Here is a 12,987-nt window from a genome sequence, read left to right as displayed (position 1 = left end):
TGTCAGACATCACTTTGTTTGTCCAGCTGCTTAGCTAGCGAGGGGCGAGAGGAGGAACTTCTAGCACATAAAGATGGAACAAGATAGAAGTAGGAAATACTTTGTCAGCGGCAAGCTGTTGGTTCTGGTAAAGGAGGGACCAAAACAGAGCGTGTTAGAGAAAGAGGGAGAGCTCCGAATAAAAGCAGAGTAATTGGAGTTGTAGGACCACCAGAGGGGAAATGAAGTGAGTGAGGGAGGAACGGGATGAGGGAGAGAGAGGGAGTAGCATGAGAATGAATTGAGCCCACAGTTAAGCCCTGAGCAGCGCCGTGTCCAACAAGTCCGGTATCGGAACTCTGTCAGAGGACCGCGTGGAATGGAAGATGAGGCTTCAGATAGGAGGTGGTTCTGGATGCAGACTATCTCAAAAGGTTCTTATGAACCAGCGCAGGAGTGGCCACAGCGGCAGGAGAACTGACACCACAAGCTAAGTGGCTGACTGGACCTTAAAAAGGGATTTAAGAAACTTCAAAATGCTTCAACTCCCTCCGTGAAATTGAGTGTGTCACTGTCGCACACCCCCTGCTGTTCACAGTCAATAGCAGGCCCCCGTCTTCTACCACAAGTTCCAGCACAGCTCGACTAAGGGCGACTTTGCTAACGTGCGACTGCAGACGAAATAAAGCCAGAGCTTACGATCAATGAGCTCACACTGTACGATCTGATGGCCACACTTTGAGAGTGGTATTAACTCTTGACCCTTGTGCCTCTTTGTGTAAGATCTTACGAGGGAAGGCCTGGTTTTAACCCGGTATCAAGACTCATTTAGCACCGAAACCGTTTTTGGTCCGACACACCAGACTTTAGATGCAAACTTTAAATCTTATGGAGGTTCCCATTGATGTATTAAAGGACCATAATAAAGAGATAATGGAGATGTTCTGAGCCAGAATAGTTCTTGAATCGTGGAAGTTGTGTTATTCATCTGCTCATATGCTGTGTCTTTTAAAGTCCATTTTCAGTCACACAACGTCACCTTATTTAAAAATGTTACAATTGTTTTAACAATGTTATGTTTGTTTAAATACATGTTTTGATAAGACGTAGCCAGCAGCAATGACGTTGCAAGGGGTAGGGCTGTCCCATTTCCTAGTGGAATACTTTGACTCCTAACCCCTGTCACTCGATCTTAAGGGGTAGAAGAAGGGTTAAGGGGTAGAATTGAGATGCAGCTTATTTTTAGTGCAATTAAATGTTTTCATAGTTCATGAAATAGACTGTTATGACAGACAGATGGCCATACAAAAGGTTTGATATAATAAGAAAACTTAAAAATATATTTAGGTAAAGCAATAAATAAAATGTAATATTATCTTGTTTCATATTAATTATATTCAAATGTCCTTAATATAAATAAAAAATAATAATTGTGGACCAATAAGATATAAAGCGCCTTCATTTCCTTCATCACATTTTCTTTATATATTGACTCATTTACAAGAAATACTCACATTAAAAGAAAAAAAAGAATAAATAAATATTAAATTCAAAGAAGTAGCTTGTTGGATGTTTCTTTAATCTTTACTTGTTTCTTTCGTTACTAGTTTTGTAACGTCAAGGACTAGATAAAAAACAATGACAAGCACGATGTGCAAAGATGTTCAAGTCACTTCAATTTAACCTACCAACTAAATTCATTAAAAAATAAAACCGAGTAAAGAGCAGGAGTAAAAATTCACAAATCTGTGACAAATATAAAGTGAATAAAGGCCAAACTGTCTCTCCCTCTCATCAGTCCTGGTCCGACACTGGAGTGGCTTTTAAATGAATGTATGAGATAGTTGAGGCAGTTTTTTTTTAAACTTTCATAACACATTTATAATCTTGCTGCGTGTCCCAGAGAGTGGAGACAGGTCAGCGTAGGACAAGGAAAGGTAATGAACTACAGAGAGAAAATGTATCGCAAGTTGAAGCAGCTTTTTCAGGTTAGTCGACGTCTGATTGAAAACAAACATCAAAAGCTCAAATGTACTTTAATAACTTTCTCTACTCCCGTATAGTTTGGCATAATCAAGCCTGAATAAATCCAGACTGTACTTTTTATTCCAGTCCATGGGAATATTTTATCATCTATTTTCATATTTCATGTGCTCCATTTCTCCTCCTCTCCTCTGTTTAGGAGTCACTCGCTTTCTTGGTAAGATTCTGCTGTTCACTTCACGCTCCACTTTTGTTCCCATCAACCCCTGTTTCGTTATTTTCAACTTGCACAAGCACAGGAGGAGACTTGATTGTCTGTTTCAGGATTGATATCTGGATTCTATTTTAATGTCTGTTTATCATTGCCATAAGGGTATTCAATATTTCTATGAGCTAAGTATTTTTAGCTGGTGTAGTAGGACCTAGCGTTTGCTTTCCAACATTGTTGTCTTGATATTTATTTAATTTAAGTTTTTACACCAATTTACCTGATTTTTTTTATTATATTTTATTCATTTATTTTATTGGATTTATTTATTATAATGTGCACACCACAAAAAAAATCCAAATGTTGTTTTAACAATACTCGCAAGAAACATTTTCTGATTTTTTCGTCTCACTCCCTCTCGTTTGCATTTTTTTTAGTGAGTCTTGTTATATCTTAGACAAAACTGTTCAACTAGCTTCTAATAAAACAAAATCTCTGTTGCTAACGATTTGTTTTCCAATGTCACTTTCTTTTGCATGATTTTAATTCAATTTAAATCAATTTATTTAATTATTATTTCTTTTTTATACCATCTTTAATTTACAATTCACCTATTTTATTTATTTTAATACATTTATTTTTTTATCATTCTATTTTATAATGTATTCACACCACATAAGTTATTTTTAAACACTGTTGTTGTTCTGTTTGGTGTAAAATATCCTGGTGAGTCTTCTCTTAGTTTGGTCGCTCGGTTCTCTTTCAGCTCTAATTTAAGCTTTAATTTTATTATAAATAGCTAAATGTTCAAAGACTATCGCGCGATGATCAGCAGCATGATTGTGGGTGATAGAAGAGAAGAAGACGGTCTTCAGGGGGATAACGGTCGTAGCTAAGAAACCTCTCCTTGTTGACGTGGTCGCCAAGACTCCGGGATGGAAAACTCTCAGGAATGAATCTGCATGTTTAAGTGTCGCACTGCTGCTATGCACGGTCCCAGAGCACGTGGGCGTTTGTGGGGGTCAAACAAACCATGTAAAACAAAAGCATGTGTTTGTGTTTGGACACCTGTTCCAGTCAGACGGAGCACCGGTTATTTTGGCCGGCGATGTAAGTCACACTCGTCGCCGCCGTTCGCAAACAAACGCCTCGGCTCGTGTTGTGCGCTCCGACGCCTCTGTCCACTCTGTCGCACACCTGTGCGCGGGACATTGATCTCACAGACACACCTGAGCTGAGACCAATCCACCTGTTATTTCATATGAGGATTTGTTGGGCTGTGAGGTCTGGACTCAACTGATTATCTGTAAGTGTCAACAGATAAGTTAACCGAACAATGTAAAGACTCTGCATTCTTTACAACCAATGCACTTCTTACATTAAAGATCAACTAATATGTTAATGTAAGTGTATCTTAAATAGATGTTGGACTCTATTGTACTCTTCAGTATGTGTCTGTTTGTACAAAACTCTCTTTTCCTTGAAATATTTACATTAGAAAATGTGCTTAAGCACCACCCACTGAAAAAACGCTTTGTTTTTCTGGAGATTAAATCTTGTTTACCATAACCACACCCACTCTGCTGGGATTGGTCAAACATCGAGGTTTATAACCACATGTCATCAATCCTGAGATTATCCACCTCCAAGGGACTCATTGTATAACCAAAGGGGGGGTGATTACAGCAAAAATAAATACACATTTAAAAACGTTAAAAAGGCTCAGACAACACAGAGACAAACATAGCAGTGTAAGGTATTTAAGAAAAAGGTTGCAACTGAAGGGAATAAGATAAAGGATGAAAATAGTTCAAAATTTGTTTTTCTCTGCAGCGTTTCTCGACTCTTAGAGTTTGGGTTTGAAGCTGGGTCATCCAGGAGAGATTCAAATTGCTCCTCTACAGTGACAGTGGGGGGCTCTTCTCTCATTTAGTTTCCTCTGGCAACTGAGAGGAGGCCCCGGGGCAGACCCAGAACATGTTGGAGGGATAAATTAACTTAGCTGGCATCCCAGAATAATAACTGAGGGAAGACTCTGAGGATATAGTTATCTGGAGTTCTTTACTACGTCGTTGCCCCCACGACCCAACCTCAGATAAGCAGAAGGATTTGGATGCAAATGTTATTTTTTTCAAACATTAAATAAGTTATGAAGTAAAAGTCATTATCTCGCTGCTTAGATTTAAAAAAATCAATTACTTTATTTGCGATAAATCTATACGTTTTGGATCAAAAAGGTTGACACCTCAATTAAGCATTAAAAGGTAAAAACGTATTCATCTCCTCAAAGACTTAAATGCATAAAGCGATTTGCAAATATGAACAAGATGCGTCTTGTGTGTGATTGTATGCTAGTGTGTCTTCATGTTTTTCTCTCTCTGTGTGCGTTCAAAACCTAATTTGTCATTGAGCAATCCCATCTCTGAGGGCTGTATTAGAAGCATTATGCTCCGTAATGGGCTGACATGTTAATCTAAAACTCTATTCTCTGTAGTTAATGAAAACATCCATCCTAGCCCTCGCACTGCTGTTTGTGTGTGTGTGTGTGTGGCAAATGTGATTTTAGTATAACGGCACAGAGGTGAACATACACTCAAATCTTTATTTAAATACGAGACGATGATGATGAATGCTCTTCTCTCCCTTTTGATTCTTAAGCTGCATCGTCCGTCACAATATTCTTTTGTATGATGCTGCAGGAAGATAAATCCTTACCATCAAGATTCGGTGTCTGCTGATTTCAGATCTTTTTATTCACAAAATGCCATCTTAAAATATGGAAACGCCATTGTGTTTGTTTCTGTGTGTGTTTGTGTGTATGTGTGTGTGTGTGTGTGTGTGTGTGTGTGTGTGTGTGTGTGTGTGTGGAGAAAAGACAAAATCTGACAGTTCTAGGTCAGACCGGTCCCACAGAGTCAGGAAACACACACAAGACACGCTAAAACATACACTCACCCACACGCGTCCAGGATGTGAAGCTGACTAATCATTTGTAAAGGCGGTGCACATTCGTCGTGCTCTGGTCAGGTGAGGACATTTGACCTGTGGTGGGGTCTTCTGATACTAGGAGTATCAGAACTGTAGTATTTTTTTTTATGTGCTGTAAAGGTGGCGAGGAACTAGAGGCGTGTTTTGTTACCACTGGTAACAAATGAGAACTTTGAGACGCGTTTATGTAATAATAAAATATTTATTTCAAAGTGTATTCAAAGTATTTTTGATTTTCTTTAGAACTATTACAAAAGGAACAAAAAATATGCACACAATCAAATAACTTTATTAAGCTATATTCCCAGTAATAATGTACAAAATAAAATACAAAATGGACTCACGAGTGGTGATCTTAAAGAGTCCACAAAGAATTTTACTCTGACTTGATGATTGCCTCATACCTACAGTCTAAGGGCTCTGGGTTATTTTTGAACCTATTTTTATTATATTTATTTTATTTACGTACTTTCATTTTCTGGCATAAACTTATTTTGTTACAAACATGGTAATAGAAAATCATGTTTTTAATGTTAAGGAATAAATAATAAGATGTTGACACACAAGCTATTAAATCAGGAAAAATCAATTATTTATATTGTTAACCCTTTAAAAAAATATGCCTTAACGAAAAAGATTATATTGGAAGATCAAATAAAATCATTAAGGAAATTGAACATTAATCTCAAGATCGTTTTCTTATTCAGATATTACTGCATATGAGAACATAACATGTACAAGACAAAATCCAGCTTGTCCTCACCAGAAAGAGAAAAGGAATTTAGCTGATGAAAGGTATATGTGATATGACGGCTTTGTAAATAACATAACTTTGTTTCTGTACCGTAACCCCCCCCCCCCCCCCCCCCATCACAACCTGCGCGATATGTAGCATGTTCACACCATCCCCAAGAACTTTTATAGTGAAAATAAAAATCACACAAAACACCTCAAGTCACGGTATATGAGTCATTCAACTAGTTTTAAGTTGATGTGTCATCACAAGTTATTTTAGTAAAAAAAAAAATTAAGCTACCCAAAACTACCCAGAGATGCTTTCACGATACATATTTAAGGTTTAAATAAAATAAGATTAATATTTAAGAGAAAAAGTTAGATGAGAATCAAAAGAATGTACTTTTTAAAAATCTTTTTTTGTGTGTTTCACATCTCATCACTGAGCTCTGGATCAAATGTAATACAATTTGAAGGCCAGTGACAGATATTGGACACACCTTGCCCAATACATTATTTTAGTCAATTGCAGTTACGTACTACAAGTGATTTCCTAAAACAATGATCTACTAGCAGGTAAACTATGAAGCAACAAAAATGGGAAGGATTCTAGTATTTATCATTTCCACATCTCATAAAGCGCCAACAGCAGGTAGTAGTTTTATTTATTACTGAAGGTGGAGACGTTCACACAGAACCATTATTGTGGGGGTCACGTTCAGGACGTTAGGATTTGAATACAGTGTTGTAGCGACCAATCAACCGTCACTCAGCAGTGTGTAGAAATGAATCATGGGAGTTCAGCAGTAAGTGTAAGTAAGTAAGTAAGTAAGTCATTTTTATTTGTATAGCGCTTTTCCAGACCAGGGTCACAAAGCGCTTAAACAATCAAAACAATATTCAATAAAGTATATACTTTGAAGCGCAAGATACAACTGATAACACAACAGGAGTTCCAGAAAATCAAGGAAAAGCCTGAACAAATAAAAACGTCTGAACCGTATTAAGCAGCCTTTTCATACCTGGCTGCAGCTTGTTACTATATATTTAAAAATGCAGTGCCGTGTGCATAAATAAGAACTCCCACTGGCTGTCCTGGAGTTTCTCGAGAGCTTAGCATGTGGCTGCAGCGATGACAACACATCTATAGAGCATGAGTTATTTAAACCAGTTCTCTCTCATACTGTGTTTAAACAGTGTGATGCAGACGTGTTTTTAAATGTAGGTTGAATTTGATATTAAAAAAACGAGACTTTTCCTTTTAAAATTGTGTCAGTCATCGGATATATGTTCCCAGTTTCAGACGCATTCAGAAGCGTTATCGTAACACCGATGTGCCGCGCAGAATGCATCTTAGCAACATAGAGACTTCCAGACCAGACGCTCCTCGTTCATCACTCTAGTCCGGAGAAAGACCAAAAATGAAAAACCAGCTAAAATGTCTCTTGCTTGACTGCCCGTTGCATCATCATCTCTCTGGCCCGGCGTGGAAATGACCGCTGCTGTGTTTGCATGCGTGAGATCTGGAGAGGAGAGAGACGGCAGATGCCTCCGCACACACCAGTCATGATGTCTGTAAAAATCTCCCTGAGGTCTTTGACTGTATAACTAATACTTCTATTATTGCGACGATAATACATTACGCTGAACCAAGCAGGATTAGAAAACAAGCATGACATCCCCCTCCCACACTTCCTCTCGCTCCGTCTCCGACACAAATATGTCGTAGCGCACACTCCGATAAGTGTGCATGTGTGGAAGCAAGCAGCCCAGGGCAGTGTACACAGCGAGCAGCCATGTTTCCCTGAGAGGAGCGAGCGATGACGCTCCGATAGTTGGCTTGCTGTGCTCAAACCTTACTCGAGGTGACATCATCATGACAGGGTCAAAGGCCAACCGCGTGAGGCTCGTTCTCATCGAACATCTTTCGCTATCTCGGGTTCCTTCAATCACTTCTGACTGAGTGAAGAAAGAGTTATATCACTGCATACAGAGGTGAAGCCGTTTCCTTCTGGATTATTACACCGCGGGTCTTGCCCTCTGCTCATCATCTGGCATGACCTTGGCAGAGAGATACAGATATCCATCTTGAGGTTCACACCTCCTAATGTACGTTTTAAGATGTACTAAAGACATTATTAATCAACATTTTTACAGGGAAACAGACTTCAAGAGCTAAAGATATATGGCTAATCTCATCCTCATTTCAAGCCTTGTCAAGGTGACCCTGCAAACAAATGTGTGGTAGGTGTCCCTTGTGTAGTCTGTTTTCAGGCATCCGGGTCACCTTGGAGGATTAAGGAAGTATTTAAAGGGTTATTAGTTCACCCAAAACACAAACTTCACTCATTTTCTACTCACACTCATGTCGACTAAGGGCTGGAACGTCAGTCACAAACGAGCGTAAAATTTAGACGTTTTTCCGGAACAATTGTTGCTCTTGTGTTGTTCTCGGTGTTGTCTTGATCTTTTAAGTATATATTTTATTGAGTATTGTTTTGATTGTTTAAGCGCTTTGTGACCCTGGTCTAGAAAAAGCGCTCTAAAAATATTACTTACAATTGTGACCCTGGTCTAGAAAGGCGCTATATAAATAGAGATTATTATTATTATTATTATTATTATTACTTACATTAAATACGAGCAGTATGGAGGTATTTGGAAGTTTTTAAGCGTCTTTTTGGAGGAAGTTCGTCCACTGAGCTCCAGTCGCTACATTAAAATGAACAAACATTTTTGTCTATAGCTCTAAAAACAAACAAATTGCTAAAATAATCCCAACCCTTAGTCGACATGAGGGTAAGTAGAAAATGAGTTTTTTTTATTTATTTTGGGTGAACTATCACTTTGACTTTTTTTTTATTAAATCAAAAGGTAAAAATCTAAGAGAAAGATGTAATGCACTTTCACCCATTTATTTTATAACAGAGTCATAACCAGAATCTTTATATATAGGTAAGTGTTACATAGTCAGCTGAATCTAGAGTGGTTGTGGATTACCGTCTGGCTCCATAAATATTTTGAAGGATTCAACAGAATCAGAATTCTCTCCATTATCAGTGCGGTGATTAGGAATTTGTTGAGTTGTGCATTAAACATGAAATCAAATCTCAAACATACATAAAAACACAGTTAAAGTATTTTCACAGTGCAGATTAAGAAATGAAAGTGTAATAACTAAGTTTAATAATAATAAGTTTCTGTTCAAGGGGAAGAAACTTTCCGGATTACCAGAGTGTCCTGCCTAGATAAAGATAATTATTGTGAATACAAATAATATAGCACAATTATATGACTGGGAAGTCTCGACAGAGAGAACAAATTATTTGTAGGATTTTTCTCGGTCAATACAAACAGCAGTCAAAACAAGAATTGTTTGGCCACATTAAAATCATTGGACATATCTAGCGGTTCATCTTGTTCACTTACATCTTGCATCCAATTAAACACTTCAATGCTCCCACATCAAGCTCAATTCAATCTTTTATGATCTGTATTTTGAGAAGCGTGCACTCTACTGGACTGCAAAAAAGGCTCATGTGATTTTGTTTGATCTTAGTTTTCCAGGAATGGCTTTTCTTGTGATCAAATTTCTGGATTCTCTTCAATCGTCTTTCCTTGTTCTGAGCTCAACGACTTGGTACTATAAAAAAAAAAAAAAAAAAAGGGAGATCATATCTGCTATTTAGAAAAGTGTCCTGGATAATTAGAAAGCAATCTTTTAGAGATAGTTGTGCTTGTTCACAGAATAGAAGTGCCTTGTTTTACCGTGAAATACTGACTTAATTAGGTTTAAACACACTGCTGTATAACAATTATGTCACTGTCAATATCCTCAAGACCCTTTCTATATTGACATAATAAATTATTAAACATTTAAAATCATATATATATATATATATATATATATATATATATATATATATATATATATAATATATATTTTAGGTCAAGTTTGGGTCAACCAATGTGATCGGGCATAGCGGGTTGAGGATTTAATTTTCCCGGGAGAAAGGATTTAGCCTAGCATTACTACTATGACATATATTCATATCTTAACAAGAAGGAGCTTTCCCGCCTGCAGTTAATACAAAACTCTGCAGCGAGAATTCTGACCCGCTCTAGTAGAAGAACTCACATTTCTACGATCCTTAAAACTCTTCACTGGCTTCCATTTTCTTTCAGGATCAATATATATATATATATATATATATATATATATATATATATATATGTATATATATATGTATATATAGATAAAACATCTTTAAATGTGGATCATTCCGCAAAACCGATTGAACTTGCTGACGTTGAGCTTTTAATATGCATGAAATTGTAGTTAAAAGTTGAACAACTGTGAATTAAAGTGAAATGTTAATCTATACGTTTTATTCTTTTTTTTTTCCAAGAACAATTTCCCCGTAGAATAATAACAAACCATATTTGTAATAAAAAGAATATCTAATCCTAATATTACCACCCTGTAATGGATAATGGTTGGAATACATGTCACGTATCTTTAAACACTTAATTTATTTTATTTTTCTTACTAAAAATGAGGCCTGGATCACAATTTAAAAACAATATTAATGGGCATATATGACGTGACGTGATGTCCTGGTACAGTGTTTTCAATAATGAGATTGTCGTCATGATAGCCTCTGATCTCCTTATATCTGAAAGTTGTATAGCATGAAAAAATGGTAAGAATTTTAAAAAAAAACGCAGCCACTGTATGACTCGACAAAACAAGTGATGTTAAAAGAGGTTTAGAAGTCACCATTTTAGAAATGTTGTAATAATATACTGTGTATACTCTTGCTGGCGATAAAACATTTACGACAATGTCCACATGGAATCCAATGGAGGGCCTAAATAGTCACTTTGAACATGTCAGATATAAATCCCTGACTCCAGCATTTCTATCAATGTTAGATAGTATGAATATCATGAATACACTTAACCACGTGACTCCCCTAAGAGCAGGATCACGCTGGAGTCTACAAGAACCTTCCATGATGCACCAAGACTCTCTGGCCCCTCCATGTGACCCTCCCATCTCCAGACCCCCGGACAGGCAGCTCCTCACCTGAGGCAGCGCCGCGTTGATCTGCCGCTGGAGCACGTCCCTCTCGTGCAGCGCCCCCTGGAGCTTGCCCTGAGACTGGATCAGGGTCTCCTGGGTCTCCCGGAGGGACTCCAGCAGCTTGTCCCTCTCGTCCAGCATGTTGACCATCAGCTGCTCGAAGTTGGCCTCCTGGTCCGAGCCGTTCGGGACGCCGCTGGCGCCTCGGGGAGGAGGACCCCCCGAGTCCCCCTCGCTGATGGTGGGCATCACCTCGCACATCATCTTCCCTCCCGGGTCTTGGGGGGCAAAAGCGGTCGCGCGGTGTCACTGTCGGGGAGGGTTTTAAAAAAAATAAATAAAAAGGAACATTGTGCAGATAAGAGGCCCCATCGACGCCCCGGGAGCCGCTCCAATGACAAGTCCCCCCCCCACCCCCCCTCATCCCTCGAGCCCAGACGAGGCTGCGGGTTCGGGTTCTTACCTTAGTCAACGAGAGAGGCTTGACCTTCCATCCTTCAGCACCGGCGTCTTGTCCTCATCCAGCGAGCAGAACCGCCCAGTCCGGCGCGCCATGCACTCCTCACATGTACGGATCCCCCCCCCCCACCCCCCCTCACCTCCACACGCACGCACCCCGTTGCTGTGATTGACAGCTGACTGCGTGCACGAGCGGGGATGTGCGTGCAACCCGAATCTCGAAGAGAGTCCAGAAGAATAAAAAAAAAGGCGAGCGGAACCATCCACGTCTACATCCGAGCAGTGCACGCGTCTCCTCCCGCATCCGCTTCCATCTCTCCTCACGCTCGCGCCGACTCACTCCTCCTCCTAAACACACACGTACACGCTCGGCAAACGCACGCGCGCACGCGCACGCCGCACATGTTGAGGGGGGTCTCACTCGTAAGGGAGATGGACCCACATGGACTGTGACACCCAGCACACACACACACACATGGGCGTTGGACAGATCCAGGATCCAGGAATGGAACCACTGGAGTGTTCATAAGTTCACACATCTGCACACACACACACACACACACGCTCTTGACGCTCCTGTGCCGGCCATAGCAAGATGAGCAGCGCCCCCTACAGGTCCCCCTACGGTCACACCATCATTTAATGCCAATTAATCAACCCATTTTGAATAATTATTGTCTAGATTAGATTTTAAAGTAAAACACTATTATTCCTTATTTTGATTTGTGTCTGATGACGCTTTTGAAACTGCTGGGTTATGTTAGTGACCTATTTGCTTAAAACTGGGTTATTTTAGGTCAAGTTTGGGTCAACCAATTTGATCAGGCATAGCGGGTTGAGGATTGGGATGTAGCCTAGCATTACTACTATGACATATATTCATGTCTTAACAAGAAGGAACTGTCTCGCCTGCAGTTGATTCAGAACTCTGCAGCGAGAATTCTGACCCGCTCCAGTAGAAGAACTCACATTTCTACGATCCTTAAAACTCTTCACTGGCTGCCAGTTTCTTTCAAGATCAACTTTAAAATTCTGGTTCTTACTTCCAGATCTATTCATGGTCAGACTCCTCCTTACATCACTGATCTGATCCAGCCTTACACCTCAGCTCGGGCTCTGAGGTCTGTGGATCAGAATCTACTGATGGTTCCTGAACACGGTTCCGGACCAGAGGTAAGAAATCCTTCCAGGCTGTTGCTCCTAAGCTTTGGAACGATCTTCCTCTCTCTCTGTGTTTGATGATCTACTGACTCCTTCAAGAAACATCTTAAGACATTTTTATTTGTTCAGGCTTTTCCTTGATTTTCTGAGACTCCTGTGATGTTCTCAGTGTTATCTTGACCTTTAAAGTATATACTTTATTGAATATTGTTTTGATTGTTTAAGCGCTTTGTGACCCTGGTCTGGAAAAGCGCTCTATAAATACAAATTACTTACTTACTTCCTACTAGACAAGGAAGACAGTGAATTAAAACCCAAACATATGTTTGAAAAAAAGTAGTATTAGATCCAATACATTTCACAATTCTGCTATCTTTGCTGACTTTGA

At 39.3% G+C, this 12,987-nt stretch overlaps 1 protein-coding gene across 1 annotated transcript in view; it reads right to left on the bottom strand.

Moving 5' to 3' along the window:
- Nucleotides 1-11,544, bottom strand: part of ppfia4 (PTPRF interacting protein alpha 4) — a 56,673-nt gene extending 45,129 nt beyond the window's left edge. The window contains exons 1-2 of the mRNA XM_087800245.1: nucleotides 11,443-11,544; nucleotides 10,983-11,288 (exon numbers count right to left, since the gene is read on the bottom strand). Coding sequence (XP_087656371.1) covers nucleotides 10,983-11,243 — 261 coding nt within the window. The 5' untranslated portion in view covers nucleotides 11,244-11,288; nucleotides 11,443-11,544. The remainder of the gene's footprint in view (nucleotides 1-10,982; nucleotides 11,289-11,442) is intronic.
- Nucleotides 11,545-12,987: the final 1,443 nt, after the last annotated feature.

Source organism: Callionymus lyra, chromosome 10, assembly GCF_982586985.1.
Source record: "Callionymus lyra chromosome 10, fCalLyr1.hap1.1, whole genome shotgun sequence".
In the NCBI taxonomy this organism is placed as follows: Eukaryota; Metazoa; Chordata; class Actinopteri; order Syngnathiformes; family Callionymidae; genus Callionymus; species Callionymus lyra.
The sequence above is the reverse complement of the archived record's forward strand: the minus strand, read 5'-3'. Positions and strand labels throughout refer to the sequence as shown.